Below are 18,095 nucleotides of genomic sequence, written 5' to 3' on the forward strand. Positions count from 1 at the left end.
CATTCTCTTCAAAGTCCCAACACTGAAAACTGTTTGTGAGCGAACTGTAAAGTATTTCTGTGTCATTAAAATCGAGTCCCAAGTGCAGTGAAGACAGACTCAGGCACCAAACTCACACCAGTAAGAAGAGAGGAAAACATGTCAACGTCTGCGGCTGGTTGAGATGTTGAGCATGATGCATGAAAAAGGCTCCATGTCCTGATAACTGAGCTTCCATAGCCTATAGACTTTTAATAATGTTAACATTTGTCCTTGCTACCAAAAAGCTTTTGTTAGTGAACAAATTGTTCAAGGGAAAAGAATGGTTCAGTGATGTTTTTTTCTATAATGAAAGTTATACTTCAACCATTAAAATGTTTTATGTGTATTTAAGTTATTTTCATAGTTGTATTTAATATTCTAATAAATCATACAAATGATTATTGAAAGTCTTTAAATCATGCAGTGTTTTTATAAAATCATTATTCCCCAATGCGAAACAAATGAACAGACAAAAGCCTGGCCATGGTTTTCAACCTGATGATTTAGTGCAAGTTCTGCTAACATTCCATCAACTGTCACACAACAAGCTGCAGTTTTCATGTGTATCTTTGAAGTGTGGCCTTCATGTCAATGATTTATGGCTGATCAATCAGTTATTTATCAGTCATTTAAGCTACATTCTTCACCATGCTGAACTTCCAGCTGCACCGTGAATCATTGTCTTTGAGTCATTTGAGGATTGAACAGCTTGATAATTAAAACTGAGAAGCATCCAGACTTTAACAGATTTAAGCTTCACAACTTCAGCTCTGGTTTGTTTAGAACATCTTCAGTTTTACTTTTTATTTGTCCAAATTTCAAAACTGAAGTGTGTCAGAGGAGATGTGGAAGAAGAGATGAAATTTAAATCTTTCCTCCAGAATCAGAAACAAAATATTTAAAAATATTGCTGTTTGGTGACAAACTAATGGGAAATGTACACATCAATAATAGAACATTTCTTGGCAACACATTTACATTTGTACCTTCAGAGGACTCAACCAAACACACACTCTCTCAGGGAAACAAAACAACAGGAAGTGACATCATTCTTCCACTGACTTGCTGTTCTACTCCTGAGAATGAAACCATCTTCACGTGCCCAAAAATGTCACTTCAAACATCTCAGCTTTGGAGTGGTTTTCCAGGAACTCACTCACATGAATCTGTTTTATACATAATTTGATTGGCTAATATTTAAAGAGACACTGAAGCAAATGAAAACAACATTGTTCCAGCTCCTCCTGTCTTGTGCTTGCGTGCGTGTCTGTTCTGATAACAACTGTGTATCAATATGGCAAAAACAAAGAGCTCGTGAAAATGCCCCCAAGTTGTCGGCTTTTATTCCAGATGGAATTTCTTCTTCCTAAATCCTCACTGATGACTGATTCCTCCATGCTGAACACTTTGTCAGTTGGAGCAGATCCAAACTTCAGCCTCAGGGACATCCCATAATACCTCTGCTGAGACTCCGCCCATCTTCATTGGAGCTGGGAGACCTTGAGAGGTGAGGTGCTGGCAAAATCCAAGAAAAAGGGTCCTTCCTGTTTGGGCAGGAAGGTGGTGGGGGTGATGTTGTAGATGCCTGCTGGGACGTGTTCCACCTCCATGTAACAGAAGCCACATCTGTGAAGAGGGAAATCCACAAAGTCAGAAGAACACACAAAAACTAAGCTTGTCCTGTAGTAAACTGTAGAATTACTGTTTGTGCTACTTTACTGGAAGTACTGAAATGATCAACACGTGTTCTGGTTGCACCTGTAATCGCCACTGTTCTTCTTTTGGAAGGCAGCGGAACCCGGGTCCCCCACAGCGGAGACCGTCACCATCTCAAAACCAACGCTGTACTGTCTGCACAACACAGGAAACAAGCTGCTGGAGTATTGCAAGCTGACGCTCACAATCTGGTGACTGGTTACAGGAGGCGCTCTGACCTGGACCCGCGGAGTTCGATGAGCAGCGGTCCTGGACGTTCCAGGTTCATCTGATAGATGGGGTTGTGTTTGTAAGAGTCCTTGTAGTTTCCACAGCCCCCAGCACTGAGCCCCTTCCACTGGCCATTAACCTGCAGATGCACACAGAGATGGGCAGATTAAACCCTCCACTGATGTCACTTTTGTATCCTGAGGTGTGAAACATACCCGCTTATTGTGGCTGAAAGGATTTGGGATCTTGGAGAAGGTGAATTTGCACCCGGAGTACACCTGTTGAGGTAAATAAAACTCTGACAGGGCATTCGAAAACAACCGGTGGCCAAAGTAACAATGTATAAGACGTAATACATTTAATAAATACACCAGAAAACTGGAGGAAAGGCCAAGATGTCAACTGGATTATTGTTTTAGTTGCATCCAGAAGCCACAAAGGTCCTGACAGCATTTAGAACAGGCTGATTCTGAATCTCAGGGTCCAGACAGAAGTGGTTGATTCTGATAGCTGTGGAGCTGCTGACCCATTTAAAACCTTAAAATCAAGAAAAATATCGACAGCAATTCTAAAACGGGCCAGAAGCATGCAGAGTGAGGCCGGAACTATCAGGTAGAGTGACAGAAAACCAATCGAGGGCGAGCGGGCCGCAGCTAAATATAAAAAATGGTTACCCAGTTTTCTCTCAGACAGGATAGAAAATACCAGTTCTTACCCGCAGTGTGTAGTTGATGGTGTTCTGTTTCTCATACTGGGACACCACCAGTGTGAAGGTGTGTGTACCCGCTCCAGTCAGCCTTATCTTTGTCAGGTAATGTGGACTGTTGATGCGGATACCGTCGATGTACGGAGGGGGGTCGGCTGATAAAGAACCAACAAGACTTGAGTGTTACACTGGAGTTTGTTATTAGAATTTCAGAGCAGCTTGGGCGTTGTCATGGAGCCATCCCAGTCTTACCTGGGTAGTAAACTTTCTTCCCATCTGTCTTATAAACAACAAGGGTGATAAACTCTCTGTTTTGTGCAAAATCATCCTGGAGCAACAGAAATCAGCTGTTACACAGGAGCGAATCTTCCCAACACCACAGGTCAGCATGGATCAGCACCAACCTTGTCAGTGATGTGTCTAGTCAGCAGTACCCACACTGCAGCGCCCCCTGTTGGACACTGGACTTCCAGTTTGTACTGGGGATTGTTGGCCAGGCTGTAGACGTCCTTCACGGGCCCCTGCTTCCCATCCCAACTACTGCAGACCAGACAGAGTCACAAAGTCAACAGTCTCATCCAATTAGACTGTTACCATTGTTGAATAAACCAGTTTGGCCAGTCAACACACCTGTGAATACAGGAAGACTCCCGGAAGAGAGCAGGGTTCCAGCTTAGGTAGATGACATCATAGTACTGACAGAGGTCCTCCCACGCGATCCAGAAAACCCCTGGAGAACAATGTCCATAACATCAGCATTAAAGCTACTCACACAACAATTAACACAGATGATAAACAGCACAGCTCATAAAGCATCGGCACCGAACTGCTGATTCTCCGGCAGCATCAGGGATAAAAGTGCTGGTTTTCAAATTGGGGTCAAAAAGATCACATCACTAAGCTGATGTCTTCATGTAACTGAAGAACTGCAGCACTGTGTGGCTCTGGGCTGAGGCTTTACTTTGCTGCTATTATAATGTGATACCAAATTAAAGAGCAGAGCAGCACTAGCTCAGTCTCTTGAGTACTGGGCTGAGGAGTGAAGGGTTCCCAGTTCAAGACCAGGTCTGGACAAGACATGGTGTTCCAGTCATTGGGGCAGGTGCCAGAACAGGGCAATGCCAAGGTACTCTTGACAAAGGTGCCACACACACACACAATTGCTCTCAGAGGGATGGCAGCAGCTCAGTGTCCTTCCTTTCCCTGTGTTTGTGGCTTTGTGCATATGTGCTCACATTCCCCTGGGAAAACAACAGCAAGGCTACAGATGCTGCCACTTCCCAGCCTCCTTCTGACCAACACCAGATCCCTCATGAATAAGATGGATGAACTAAGGCTACAAACAACACCATGAGAGACCGCTACACATGGACAGGCCAGCTGGCTGGCAGGACCTAAGACCCTGGTAAGAGCAGAGGAGGAGGACTTTGTCCGTACATCACCTACAACTGGTGTGCTAATACAGTGACTGTGGAGAGGCAGTGCTCACCAGACCTGGAGCACATGTCTGAGCTGCTGAAAAAGGCCCAGCAGAGACTTTACTTCCTGAGAGTGCTCAGGAAAAATACCATCACACATAGACTATTGGTTTCCTTTTACCACTGCTCTATTGTTAACAGACCGTATTTGCGTTTGGTTCAACAGCAGCCCAAAAGAATGCCCTCCAGGGGGTCAACACAGCTGAAACAAAAAATGATTGGCTGTACTCTTCCCACACTGGAGGAACTGCACGGCTCCCAGTGCCCCAATAGGGCTCAGAACATTACCAGAGACTCCTCCCATCCTGGCCACAATCGGTTTGAGCTGCTGCCGTCAGGTAGACGTACAGAAGCATAAAAGCAAAGACAAACCGACTAAAGAACAGATTTTACCCAATAGTGGTTAAAACCCTGAATACGAGACATGCTGTGTTTATTCTTTTCCTCTGTCTTCTGTGGCTGTTTGAGTGAATGCATGCTGCGAAGGATCGTACTGCGATGAGCTGGCTGTGTACCCTGCCGTCACCCATATGCAGCTGGGACAGGCTCCAGCTCCCTCCCAGTCACCCTGAAAGGGATGACATGGTCCAAGGACAAAACAAATACCGTTATCGAACTTCTGCGCTGTCTTGGGGTCAAAGTTGAGGTATTTGAGGAGTTCAGGTGTCCAGTTCTTCTCGTCACGTTCACAGTAACGACCCTTCCATCGCAGGTGGCTCCAGGGGTTCTTCAGCTGCAAGAAACGCATCCCCTACAAGAAAAACACACGGCTGATCTTAGGCACCATGCAAATGAGGACAGTTTTTAGAATTCCACAAACTAACTTTGTAATCTCTGATGTCAAGAACAGCATAAGCATGTGTTGGCACTAAACCCCATCTCTCCCCCTCCTCCTCTGTCATCACACCTGTCGCCGTGGTGATTAGGACGTCACCCCTGTGAAACCTGGCAACAGATTTAAAGTGAAAGAAAAAAAGTATATAAAATGAGGCAAAAAACCCTGAGTGATAAGTGTGTGTGTGTCTCACCTCTGGAAGAGCATTCGGAACGTGTCGTCCTTACTGAAGGAATGATTGTCTGAGTGCATGGCGATGCGTTCAGGGATCCAGCCAGTGAGTGCGTGCAGATCAATGTTCTGTTAAAGACAAACATTTACCACAACCTGTGTTTTCAGGTTCCCTCCCGCTAAAACGTTATTTAAAGGAATTTTCATCCTGACGTCTTATTGGAACCAAAGTTCTCCTGATTTCTTGTGTCCACTCACTGAGTTGGATCCTGGGAAGTCATAGCCACCCATCACCTTCATGTAGGCCTTCTCTATGAGGGAGACCCACAGCTCGTTTCGATTGCTGGAGTAGGAACACAGCAGCTCTCCGTTGTGATCAACAGGCAGGTAGTCGTCTATAATCACCTGCCGGGGTCACAGACAGGTCGGCCGTGGTGAAAGATTAAGACAAACTACCAAAAACTAAAACTCTTCACACACAAAAGTCTATAATTAATATATTTATATGAATTCAACAGCCTCCAACATCTAATTCACAATTATCTATTAAAAAATGCCCAACTGTAATACAGACTGTAATTCAGTACATTTTTAAATCAGAAACTTGTTATTTTATCACCTTCCTGGGAACTCCATTGATGTGAAGTTTGACCATGTACTTCCCACAGGGGTTATATTCTGGTTGTCCTCGTCTGTTTTGAGGGTAGATGATGCTGGCAAACACACACAAACGTCAGCTCTTCTCTTTAAACCACCATTTGCATGAGCGGCAACCCCACCAAACAACAAAAGCAGTACCTGGTAATGAGCTTCTTGTTGTAGCGCCTCTCATAGGCCGCACTGATGGCTAACGAGGCCACAAAGGAACAGTCAGAAACTACCGTCTGGACCAAAGAACAGCACAGTAAATCTATTAGTTATATTAAGTTCTAGGTAATGTTACAGCTGAAGCTGCAAGTTCCTTTCAAATGTAAAACTTAAAGAAAATCCAGTGTGGAGATAGAGACTGGAGCTGCTGCTTCAAAGCAGATATAAACATGTGCTGCTGCTAATCTGACCTGTTTGATGCTGAAACTGGACACTGACATGATCATGGTGGGATTATGGCAGATCTCATCTGGTCTGACCCAGCGGGAGAAGATGGCTTTCTGCTTGGGTGACAGAGCCAACTTCCCTGACTTGTCCCTGATGACATAACAGCAAAACAGTGTCTCTTATATCTTGAAAAGAAAACGTATTGATTAGCTTCCTCAATATGGAACCATTTAACATAGATCCCAACACTGTGCTTAATATTAAATCTTCTATAGTTTTGATAAATGCGAGCCGAGACCTGCAGTTTAGCTCTTTTTTTGTACTTATTAAACAACTAAAAACAAGACAAATATCCCACCCTGTCCTTATGTAAAGAGACAAATGAACAAACTCACGAGAAAGGCACAGGAAAAGCAAATCGCTCCCTCAGGTCCACGCTCATGAAGGGCACGTAGGCGATGCTGTTGATTGTAGACGTACTCCTGATGATCCATAAGAGCATGTGTCAGAATCAGGAGGGAACAGAGATGTCTTGATTTCTGGTTTTGGTGTTGAGATTTACATTTTAGTAGCTACGTCATGTTTGGACAACACAATTTTCCTTATGTTACCAACAAAAATTGGTCTGATTTCCAGGACTTTGACCAGGAAGTTGTAATAAGGAGGTTCCAGGTCTCACCTGAGCACCTCGATCTCCTCCGCAGTGTATCGCTGACCTTGAGGCTCGCTGGACTGTACTGCTCGGACTGGCTGAGGTTGTGAACGGTCACTGAGGGTGAAGTCCGGTCCGAGGGGGAAAAACTGTCGGACGGGTCCCCCAGAACTACCTGCAGTGCTGGATTTGGTTCCAGAACAGCCCGATTTGTCAGAACTCTGAGCTGCAGCAGATCTGGACTGGGACTGTTTGAGACCCTCGGCCCTGTCAGAACAGAGCAGACCAGATTCTGATATACATTGAGGGTGAAAAGTCCAGAGTGAAACATGACTTCATTTTTGTAAGCATTACTGCTCTGGATTTACTCAGGAGCGTCTACCTGTCTAAAGCCTGACGAGCGAGCTGCTTCAGTTTAGTCTGCAGCATCTGGTCCAATGTCTCGTTGGACTGTTGCAAACACAGAACATAAAACAGGATCAAAACAATAAATAAAATCTACATGTAGCTGTAACTTCTGCCTACCTTTTAGCATCTTAGCTCAAATATTGCCTACATTGCTTTATATTAGACTGTTGCCTAAGAAAATGATGTTTTAGGGATAAAAAGCTGGCAAACGTAGGTGAGAGACATACAGTGTTAATGCATAGCTCCACAGCCTGAGTGTAAAGTTCAATGGCTTCATCATCATTTCCTTTCTCATCTTCATCGAAGGCCTGTGTCACCAGGAAGTGAGCTCGCTCCAGGTCCACCTGCTGCCGTGATTTCAGCGGGTCACTCTTCTGGGCCTGGAGTGTGACTGAAGGAACACCACAGAGCAGTTATATACATGTCTGAATCTGTACATCTACATGTGGACGCATGACGCCACAGTTAAATATCGACTGTAGTAATTTCTGATGCTCACAGGATCTGTTTAGAAATCTCAAATCATGTGTGTGCTGCTTTGAATAACACAAGAGCGGCACTTTTGGTTTCGTTCTCAGCCAAAGCATCATGGAAGCGTTGAGACAATCAAGCACCAACACACCTACAGACTCTGTGGTCACCCACACCCACACAAACATCCCACAAAGGGAACTGTCATGGAACAAACTGGTCAGACATGTGACAAATTTGTCCCGAGCACTTTTAACATTTAATCAAACTGGTTTGTGATGTAGCCTCTGTGCAAATGAATCCCAACGTACTGAAACTGGCCCCATAGTTGACGGTTGAATTTACCAGCATTGTGAAGGGCTTGAACACGATCCAAGTACTCATTCACCTTCTCCTGGATCCCGTCCAGTTGGGACCCTGCCATGCCAGCATAGATCAGGGCCTGAGCTGCCTCCTGACACAATGCAAGAGAGATAAACCACATGTGAACTAGAATCTAGTGTCAAAACCCAAGGTTTACATTCTAAACCAGAACTTGTACACCGGCTGTAAATATCCAGGTTAGTCACTTCCGTCCCGCGGTCACAGGCGCAGCAGTCCTGTACAAATTGCGATGCATAAAATATCATTTTACCTTATAATAAAATACTGCCTCATTATATTTGCCATTTTGGTCATACGTGACCGCGGTTTTGGCGAATTTCACGGCGTCGAGCTCCAGAGCCGCGCTGTCCATCTTCTACACAACTTGTTGACAGTTGCCAGCTCACGGTTAGCCAGCAACAAGCTAATCACCCAGCACTATCGTGTATTAAGAGAATAGTCACCTTTCACTCGGAACACAGATAAATTCATCAACTCATATTAAATGTAATCTCAATGAGAATTACTAATTCCACAAGTTCCTGGTAAAATAAAGTTTTTGCTGCTGCCTTTAAATACCACTAACGCTTTACAGGCAAGTCCCAAAACAACCGCGTTGCTTCCGGTTGACACGGTTCGCGCATGCGTATCAGGCAGATGTGTTCAGGGGGAATCAGAAATTCTGAAACCTACTAATGGGAGATTTCCCTCCTGACGCTGTAGGTTGCAAATATGAATACTGTCATATTTCATGTATTGATTTGTACCGTTTATTGTTTTAGGGAGATACAATTTTACAATTTTATCGTTTTAAAATTGTGTTGCACTGTTCGTTCACTGTACATTCATTCCATTTTTTACTCCTTTATTGAAAAAAAATCATTGCAATTTGAACACATTTCAGTCGCATAAATCCAGGATCCAAATTTGGCCATATTTAATCCCGTTCAGACTGAAAATATTAAGAAGACCGTATTTCATACAGGAAGAATAATTATGTCACAATTGGGACTAAAATCAGCATTAAAATGCTGAACCATCTTAGGGTTGCTCCACTCAGTGATGCAGCGGCCTCTGTCGGTCATTTAGCAGTAACGATTTAAAAACTATAGGTGTCAGGAACCATTTTTATCATTTATTAAATCCCGTTCGATGAATTCGGGTAATATTTAACCACGTGCCAATTCATTTGTTTTTGGTTCTGGTCTTCAATAATATATTGTGTGTTTCTCTATTTTATATGAGTGTCAAGTCCCCGCTCACCACAGCAATTTAACCGGTTAGGAAAGTGCATCATGGACTTCCAAACCTTAAAAAAAGATAATAATAATAATAATAATAATAATAATAATAATAATAATAATAATAATAATAATAATAATAATAATAACAATAACAATAATAATAATAATAATAATAATAAATCACATGCATCATATTGGCCAGTCAAGGCTGTTGTAGTGTGGACAGATGGACACTAGATGGAACCGAAGACGTTAAACTTTAATATCCCTCACGTTTCAGATAAAATACTCTAGTTACTCTGATGCAAAGTCACACACTTCAACACGGACACAAATCTAACTAGGAAAATAAAGGCACTCTAAGAGCACGGGACTCTGCGCTGCAGGTACTTGGAGAGAGATCCCAGTTGGTTATTCCTTTCGCTGTGGTCCCTTTACCATCGGTCTGACATTAGTAATTACATCTTTTAAATTCAAACATTGTTTGGGAACCAAATTGGGAACCAAACTTCTATTTTATAAATCCAGTTTTCCTGGGTTGAAACATCAAATATGAGCTGGGTGATTATGAATCTACACCCACACATATGGAAATAGATTTTTATAGGCTGCAGTTAAATTTGTTATTTGTTTCTGAGCAAGTTTACAAAGTCTTTGTTTTGTTCCTGGTGTTTCCTCTAAAACATAGATGACAGAGATGTCCATATAACTCCAGATAATACTCTGCTCCAAATGCAACCAGTGAGGAAAGAGTTAAGAGATTACATCACCACGTCTCTTTGCCCTTTCCCATCTCCCCCAACCGTCCCACGCCATCTCATCCCATTCTCTCCCTCTTCATCCTTCCACATCTCATGTCTCCTCCCTCTTTGCCTCCGCCTCCCCGCCTCCCCTCCTCCTCTCCCTTCTCCTCCTCCCATCCATGTGCCCAGCCCCTTCATTAACTCTGGTATGAAAGGGAAACCTCTTCCACAGGAGTCCCAAACCCACTGACTCTGGCCTGCACACAGAGACACGTTTGGCTCCCAAATCCTCTTCAGTGTTGCTCTGTTTCCTACACAGTCATGGCGCACCACAGTGTCCATAAACCCTTCCACCTGGGGGAGGAGAAACACCAGATGCTAAACCTGAACCAACGCCTGGAGTCCTACCTGAGCCGGGTCAAACTTCTGGAGGAGGAAAACATTCTGCTCACTAAAGAGATCCAGGCTCTCAGAGGCAGCACTCACAATGAGGTAACGCAGAGGAAAGGCCTGGAGAAGAAGCTGCAGCAGGCAAGGCTGGAGGTGGATTCAGCCTGGAGAGAAAGGGCCCACATGGAGCTAGAGGTAGGCAGACTGATGGAAGAGCTCCAAGACCTGGACCTGCAGAGGCAGAGGGAGGCTCAGGCCCAGATGAAGGCGAACAAGATGCTGGAGCACAGCAGGAAAGAAATGGAACAAGAAAAGAGGGCCCAGATCTGGCTGAGGGAGAAGGTCACCCAGCTGGAGCATGAGATGACGCATCTTATCCAAATCCACCAGGAGGATGTGGCCCATTTGGAGGCCACCATGAATCAGTCCAGAGCCACTACGCCACTAACACTATCTCACAGAGCCAACCAGGGAGCAAACGTCCTCCAGCTGGGGCAGGAGTACTCTCAACAGGCTACCAGGGCCTGGCAGGAGGCTGCCCAGGCCTACCAGGGGCAGTTAGTTCACCTGGAGGAGTCAGTCAACCAGGCCAGGAACCGCTTAATGCAAGTAAGTCAAGAGAACAGCGAGAGCCAGCTGAAGCTGCAGGTCCTGGAGAAGGAGATCGCCACTGCTCAAGACATCAAGATGCATCTGGAGAAGACGGTGGCTCAGCAGGGACAAAATTACAGCCAGCAGCTCCAGGAGCTCCAGGTGAGTGCCTAACATTGGGAAAGATCTCACATAGCAAATCAAACTTAAAAACATCTCATTCTTTAAATCCAAATTTCTGTGGAAAAAATGATCCGCGGTAAAAAGTTTTTCCCCTTAAACTATTGAAACAGAGAACAGGCATTATGTTTCTAAGATAAGCAAAATCTAAATATTAGGAGCAAATTCCCCCAAATATTGATTGAAACTGAAGCTAAATTGACGTTTTAGATAGAAGCATCATGTCAATCATGTAAAATGGACACAGTAGCTCTAATTAAATGGGGTAAAATAATACTTTACAAGGTCATCTGGGCTATATTCTGAAAGCAATTGCTCATTGCTCCACATTGTGTAAATAGAGCAGGTCTAAAAGGAGACAGTGAGAAAACCATGAGGGAATGTGAACAGCTGCTGATCAGCATCTGCAGCTCTGAGGTCACGCAGACAAAATGGAGGCCCTCATTGTGCTGCATCACCTCCAACACATGACTAGTCAAGGTTTTTCCTGGCAGAATCAAAAGGCTCTCCTCCACTGATGACCAGGTTCTCCCGATTCATGAGCTGGGATTCTGGACCCAGAATAGCCAACAACCACTAAAAGAAGCCACATGAGACAGTTGAATGTTTCTCTGACTATTTCCTGTTTCCAGGAGCACCTGCTGGGCCTGGAGGCAGAGAGAGCAGAGCTGGGTCGCCAAATCCACCAGCAGCAGCTGCAGAACCGAGACATGCTGAATGTGAAGATGTCTCTCAGCCTGGAAGTGACCGCCTACAGGTAAATTAGTAGGAGGAAGAGGAGGAACATTTTCTGCTCTGAGAAGCACAAAGGTCTCAGCTGTTTCACCTCCACCAAACACATGTTGATGAATGGATAAAAAACCCCTGAAACTCTAAATTTAGATATCAGCTATTTTGATGTTAGACGTCACAAGCAGATATTTTCACCTCAAGCAGAGGTGATTAAATCTAAACTTACTATCCTAGAAATAAAAGCTGTTGTGAATGATGATATATTTCGATTCATAAAGATCCAATCCAGTAATCTGACTGGTCCAGAATAACTGAATGGTCTTTCCTAGCCAGTCTGTCCTCTTTACAACATCAATCTGATCATCATGACTGTGAGAAAAAAGGTTCACATTAGACCAATTAAGGTCTCTTTTGACTCCTCCAAAAAGCCAGACAATCATTTTCCAGAGTTACCTTCTTCTTGTGAGCAGGATGCCAACATCATGAAAGATTCACTTTCTTGTGGCTAATGCTGGTCACCAAATCAGTAAATCTTGTGTTCCTCAGTAAGTAAACACTGTTTACATCATATGATAGTTCAGATTTAACAGCAGCAGCAGCAGCAGAAAAGCCCAACAACACAGCGCTGAACTTGCTACAGTAACATAGAGCGCCATCACTCAGGAGCTGGGAAAGAAAGCGGCGTCCACGACATCTGCAGCCGTCTGGACTACAGGTCCTCTAACATGAACCTGTCAGAGCTCTAAAGTGGTGTCTCCTTTCTCCTTCATGCCCCCTCCTCACAGTATTGACCCTTGGTCATCAGTAAGAGGCTGCTGATTTATGAGCAATGGGAGTGTAGAATAACAGAGGAGGGGGTGGGTGGGGAGGAGTGCTTAGAGGACAAATTTCAAGGTCATTCTCTCATCAGTAGGTTCTCAACATCTCAATGTGTTAATGTGCAAACATGCAGCTAATTATGTGTGAGTATGTGCAGGAGCCTGATGGAGCCACATGTGGGAACTGCATCAGTGCTGCATGAGCTGCTCAGTGTGTGTGCCTGTGTGTGTGTGTGTGTGTGTGTGTGTGTGTGTGTGTGTGTGTGTGTGTTAGAGAGAGAGAGAGAGAGGCATTGATGGCAGAGTTTTGTGCTCTGCAGATGGTTCATCAATGACGGGGTCTTACCTTCATTACCATAACAACAGACCTCCGTCCATTCCTGCTGCTCTAAAGCAACAAAAGTATTCCTCCTCCTCTCCTCCCTCCTTCCTTCTCTCTTTTACCCTCCTTCTCTCCCTTCCTCTCCCTCTCCTTCCTCTCTCCTCACCTCCCTCCCTCCTCCTCTCCTCCCTCCTTCTCCCATTCCTCCCTCTCTCCTCCTGTCTCCTCCTCCTCCTCCTCTCTCTCCTCCTCCTCCTCCTCCTCCTCCTCTCTCCTCCTCCTCCTCTCCTCCTTCCTCTCCTCCTTCCTCTCTCTCCTCCTCCCCTCCCTCTCTCCTCCTCCTCCTCTCCTCCCTCCTTCTCCCATTCCTCCCTCTCTCCTCCTGTCTCCTCCTCCTCTTCTCTTCTCCCTCCCTCCTTGTCCACGTCCTCCCTCTCTGCTCCTCTCCTCGCTCCCTCCTCATCTCTTCCCTTCCTCCTTCTCCTCTTCCTCTCTCGCCCCCTCACTCCTCCTCTCCTTCCTCTCTCCTCACCTCCCTCCCTCCTCCTCTCCTTCCTTTCTTCTCATCTTCCTCCTCCCTCCCTCTCCCACTCTCCTCCCTCCTTCTCCCATTCCTCCCTCTCTCCTCCTGTCTCCTCCTCCTCTTCTCTTCTCCCTCCCTCCTTGTCCACGTCCTCCCTCTCTGCTCCTCTCCTCGCTCCCTCCTCATCTCTTCCCTTCCTCCTTCTCCTCTTCCTCTCTCGCCCCCTCACTCCTCCTCTCCTTCCTCTCTCCTCCTCCTCTTCTCTTCTCCTTCGTCCTTGTGCTACATCCTTTTGTCATGCCTAATCCAGACTCGGAGCATCACAATAGTAAACCTGTCCCATGCTTCTCCTCAGAGCTTTGCTGGACAGCGAGAGCTTCAGGGGCGGTGCCACTTTGTTGAATCTGCCAGGAAACATTTCTGTCCCAGGTAATTAAAGCTAATAATGTTAATTCACCCACACACAACTGCAGCTGTTGCCCTTAGAACCCCAACGTGTTGCATAAATCCCCACTTCATCTCCTTGCCTGCATTAACCCCCCCCCCTTGCTGTAATTTCACTCGGTCTAACTAAAAGCCCCTCGGACTGGCCAGCATGTTTGATATCATTTGTAATCGCATTAGTCGGAGGACCAGAGCACAGCTGACAGGGGCACTTTGGTCCTGTAACGCAAACCAGCTCAGACTTCCCCGAAGGTTATTGAGCCATATAGTTCTGACGTCTGGCTCCTTTGATGGCCTGAAAGGAAATGAAGATCAATATCTCACCATTAGTGTCCACCGAGAACATGTTTTAATAATGCTGCAGCTGGGTTTCCTCAAAGAAATCACAGGAATTTGGATCTCAATTATATTTTACTCATCTAGGGAAGCTTTGAAATTAGTTCCTATAGACAGGCCAGATCCTATAGAAATATTACAGACTATAGCAGCCGGTAGAATGTAGAATAAACAGGAAATTCTACCTTTACGGCCAAGTCCTCAGTGCTTTTTAGGAGTTCAGTATCGTTTCAACGTGCACTGTCACAACCTCTACTGTTTAATAGTAAAGACATAGAATGCTGCTGGTCTTCATACTGTAATGATGTCCCACAAAGGCAGGTCAACATCTGGGGGCGGGGCAGGAAAATTATGTACATACATGCGTCTGTGGGGAAACTGTGGTGGCTCTGTTCATGATGTATTCATGAGCTCTTCTCCTCTACAGATGCAGCATCCAGTCCTCGTGGGGTTAAAAAGCATTACCAGAGCCGTCTGTTAGCGGGACACAAGAGCACATCCTTCTCATCTGTCCACGGAAATACACGAACGGCATCACCGGGCTGGGGCAGGAAACCAGCATCATTCACTGAAACTCCAAAGATTCCCATGAAACCTCCAGAGCTGACAACAGGGAAAACCCCGCAGACACTTCCTGCTGTCAAGCCAGACGGGGATAAGGAGAAAGTCACCTTGACTGAGCTGTTGTCACCTCATCATGGGGCAGAAGCTTTTGCTAAAGAAGGAAGTGAAAATGTCAAAAAAGCTTCAGAAGAGATGATTGAGCAGGTTTTTGCTTCTCAGGTAGATTCTGAGCTCAGCTCCGAGGCCCACCTCACCCGTGAAGAGAGTCAGCGTGACTTAGCAACACCAAAGCTAACACCATACCATGTCAGAATGAAGGAGGAGAGCTGTGAATTCTCAGATGAATTGCTGCCCTTTGACAAACCTGCTTCTCAGGAGGATGTGCAAGAACCTCAAGTGCCACGTGATGAATGGGTGGAGAAAGAAGGTGAAGAAGGTGAAGGTGAAGAGCAGCTACAGGAGGAAAGCTCAGATTCTGAAACCGAGGCCGTTATTGAACCAAACTTTGAGTCCAGGACGAGCAGTCCTGTGTCTGAATGCGAGCCAGAAGAAAGTGTGTTTAGTACAGGGATTGATGCGACTCAAAGTGTTGAGCTGATGCAAGAAGGGTGTTTGCTCACAGAAACGTACGAGACGGACAGAGATGAAAAGCTGTACCCCGATGGAGAAGAGATGGACACGTATGACAGAGCCATGGAAAGAAAGGTGGATCTGAAGATGAGCAATGACACAAAAATGGAAGAAGAAAAGTGGCAGCACGCTGAGCCTGAGGAGGACATTTCATCTAAAGACCAACGTCCTGAAGAGACGGACAGGAGGCAGGACCTTGCCAGCGAGGAGCAGCAATTCAACGCAAGCATCTCTCCATTGACAGACAGTCAAGTTGGCGACGGAGCACCTGCATTACCCCCTCAGGAAAATGAAGAAGAGGATGAAGAGGAAGATTCACAAAATATGTTGGTGTCCTGGAGGACCGAGAGCGAGAGCTACACTCAGGACAACACCCTCGCTGACCCCCGTCCTCTGATTCAATACAAGAGCGACGAGGCCGATGGCGCCACTCAGGCGTCACACATGGACAAGAGCGAGTCTGGCGAAGAAGAGCAGGAAAAGATGATTGATGAGATGATGAAGTGGAGCGAAGACAATGCAGAACGATTTGGAACTATGGAAGATCTGCGTGAAGACACTGAAGGGGAACTGGACGAAGAGTACGACCTGGGATATACTCACACGCACACACAAGACCTGGTGCTGGATGGTGCTGATGAACTGACCAGCGGGGTCAATGAGAGGCCTTCAGATGAGGAACCCAAACATGACACCCAAGAACTTGTAAGTCCTACAGGTTCTGCAGAGGTGGACGATGAAGAGTTAGAGACGGGGAGATTTGTGGGGCAGGAGTTCGAACACGTAAAATCAGACTTTGCTGGAACAAGCTTTGTACAGCAGCAGGTCAGGGAGATTGAGAACCTCGTACATCTGCATCACAGCAACCTTACTGAAGAGTCAGAAGCAGAAGAGGAGGAAGATTTACCTTCCCCTAACCCTGACCTGGGTGTGATTCCAGATCCTCCAGCTTTCAGTGCCTTCACAGATCAACCTTCCTACAGCTTTGGTTTCAGTGAGCCCTCAATGACAGATGCTGAAGTCCAGCCTAAAGACCAAGGACCTTCAGAAGAAAAAGAAAAAGAGGAAAAACATGTTTCCTTGGTGACACATGCAGATGAGACAGAAACCCTGCTAATCACCAGGCCTGACGAGGCAGAGGAAATCAGCTGCTTGGAGGAAACAAACCCTGCAATACACCCCCGAGCTGATGAGGCGAACCTGTGGGAGGTGGGTGTGTCCTCAGATCAGAGCATGTGGACACCAGCTGAGTCTCAACAACATCTGCATGAGAAGGTTGGAGATTCTCAGGATGTTCCACAAGCACCTGAATGGGAAATGCTCAGGAACGTCGGTGAGCAGTGTGAATCAGCTGAAAGCCCCACGGAGGACATCACCTCCGACCAGCAGAAGCAGCAGCATCTCAACATCTGCCCTGACAATGTGGAGGATGACATATTTGTGGTCAAAAGCTCAGCAGAACTAGTGAAGAAAAGTGGAAATGACAGCAGCCTCCATGATTTCTTTAGGGGTGTAAAGAATGACTCCTGGGTGTCGTCCTTGGAAACTGGTGCTACCAACCACCCAGATGATGCCTGTAATGAAGCAGCTGAACAAACCGGTCAGGGTCTGGGCTTTGCTGATGCTTTGGTGTGGGGGGATTTGGAAGACACAAACGTGGTTAAGTGGAGCTCCGGAGTGGATACTGACTCTCCCAAAGGTCTGCTAGCTGAGAAGAAGCAGGGGAACTCTGAGGTGAAGCAGCTGTTGGTCCATTCTGAGGAGTCAGAGGTGGAGGCAGAATCCTGGTCTTCTGGAGAGGAACCAATATGAAGACTGAAGACAGAAGCCTGAGCTGAAGCAGTTCTAGTCTGAATCTCTGTTAGTTAGAATCCTGAACTTCCCTCAAAGGAAAAAGTTGTGCCTTGGTGATCACCTCATCCACGCTAACCACCAATGTGCCAATTCCATACAAACCAAGCGGATCTTTGACTAACACTTCTATTCTCCCCCGATTGTTAAAGCTGTTAGTTTGCATGAAAAGATGGCTGAAGGACATTGGTCTGCATGAATTAACAAGATGAAGATGGAACAAAGAATGTCATTTGAAAGTCGGAGTGTTTATTGATTTCTGCCTAATCTGCTTTACCTGATTAATGGAGATCAATGAGAACAGATGGGTCAACACCCGGCTGCTGTTTCTGCTGCTGAGGGAACTCAGGTCAGCTTCAGCAGCTTTTAGAGGAGGTGGCTTTCATTTGTGTGTTGCATCCCCATAATAAACCCTGGTAGATCCGGAGTCTGGTGGTTTGTGTCTCACACAGGTCAATGGAATGCAGCTTTACTGCACACAGCCAGACCATAATGGTAACATGGCGTTATTCTTTAAAATCCCTGTTAAAAAAAATCATAAAAGGTCAAAGCAGCTAAAAGAGCACCAGGACCTTCAGCAAGCAGGAGGGGCCAAGAAGAGAGTGTGAGAGCAGGAACACAGCATGACACCCCCTCACTACACACACACACACACACACAC

At 45.8% G+C, this 18,095-nt stretch overlaps 2 protein-coding genes across 2 annotated transcripts; one reads left to right on the top strand and one right to left on the bottom strand.

Moving 5' to 3' along the window:
• Positions 1-503: 503 nt before the first annotated feature.
• capn7 (calpain 7) lies at positions 504-8,710 on the bottom strand. Its single transcript, XM_057045075.1, has 21 exons — positions 8,338-8,710; positions 8,049-8,157; positions 7,460-7,623; positions 7,207-7,274; positions 6,852-7,091; positions 6,568-6,654; positions 6,196-6,322; positions 5,936-6,021; positions 5,757-5,850; positions 5,396-5,542; positions 5,160-5,266; positions 4,956-5,076; positions 4,738-4,882; positions 3,284-3,383; positions 3,058-3,193; positions 2,906-2,981; positions 2,663-2,808; positions 2,163-2,225; positions 1,956-2,086; positions 1,780-1,872; positions 504-1,647 (listed from the first exon to the last, which is right to left on the bottom strand). Exons 1-21 carry the CDS (start codon positions 8,437-8,439, stop codon positions 1,503-1,505), a joined length of 2,487 nt encoding a protein of 828 aa, XP_056901055.1. The 5' UTR covers positions 8,440-8,710; the 3' UTR covers positions 504-1,502.
• A 1,509-nt stretch (positions 8,711-10,219) lies between these two features.
• Positions 10,220-17,861, top strand: nes (nestin). Its single transcript, XM_057045658.1, has 4 exons — positions 10,220-11,196; positions 11,847-11,971; positions 13,965-14,038; positions 14,817-17,861. Exons 1-4 carry the CDS (start codon positions 10,375-10,377, stop codon positions 17,393-17,395), a joined length of 3,600 nt encoding a protein of 1,199 aa, XP_056901638.1. The 5' UTR covers positions 10,220-10,374; the 3' UTR covers positions 17,396-17,861.
• The last annotated feature ends 234 nt before the right edge of the window (positions 17,862-18,095 follow it).

This window comes from Takifugu flavidus, chromosome 10 (genome assembly GCF_003711565.1).
Source record: "Takifugu flavidus isolate HTHZ2018 chromosome 10, ASM371156v2, whole genome shotgun sequence".
Lineage (NCBI taxonomy): Eukaryota > Metazoa > Chordata > Actinopteri > Tetraodontiformes > Tetraodontidae > Takifugu > Takifugu flavidus.

What these genes read in the sequence shown, in the direction of transcription:
- nes (XM_057045658.1), top strand. Translation starts at nt 10,375, where the DNA reads ATGGCGCACCACAGTGTCCATAAACCCTTCCACCTGGGGGAGGAGAAA. An exon ending in AGCAGCTCCAGGAGCTCCAG is followed by an intron (nt 11,197 to 11,846) that starts GTGAGTGCCTAA and finishes TCCTGTTTCCAG; the next exon opens with GAGCACCTGCTGGGCCTGGA. An exon ending in AGGAAACATTTCTGTCCCAG is followed by an intron (nt 14,039 to 14,816) that starts GTAATTAAAGCT and finishes TCTCCTCTACAG; the next exon opens with ATGCAGCATCCAGTCCTCGT.
- capn7 (XM_057045075.1), bottom strand. Translation starts at nt 8,439, where the DNA reads ATGGACAGCGCGGCTCTGGAGCTCGACGCCGTGAAATTCGCCAAAACC. An exon ending in TGGAGCTATGCATTAACACT is followed by an intron (nt 7,275 to 7,459) that starts GTATGTCTCTCA and finishes TGTTTGCAACAG; the next exon opens with TCCAACGAGACATTGGACCA. An exon ending in GAGGAGATCGAGGTGCTCAG is followed by an intron (nt 6,655 to 6,851) that starts GTGAGACCTGGA and finishes ATGGATCATCAG; the next exon opens with GAGTACGTCTACAATCAACA.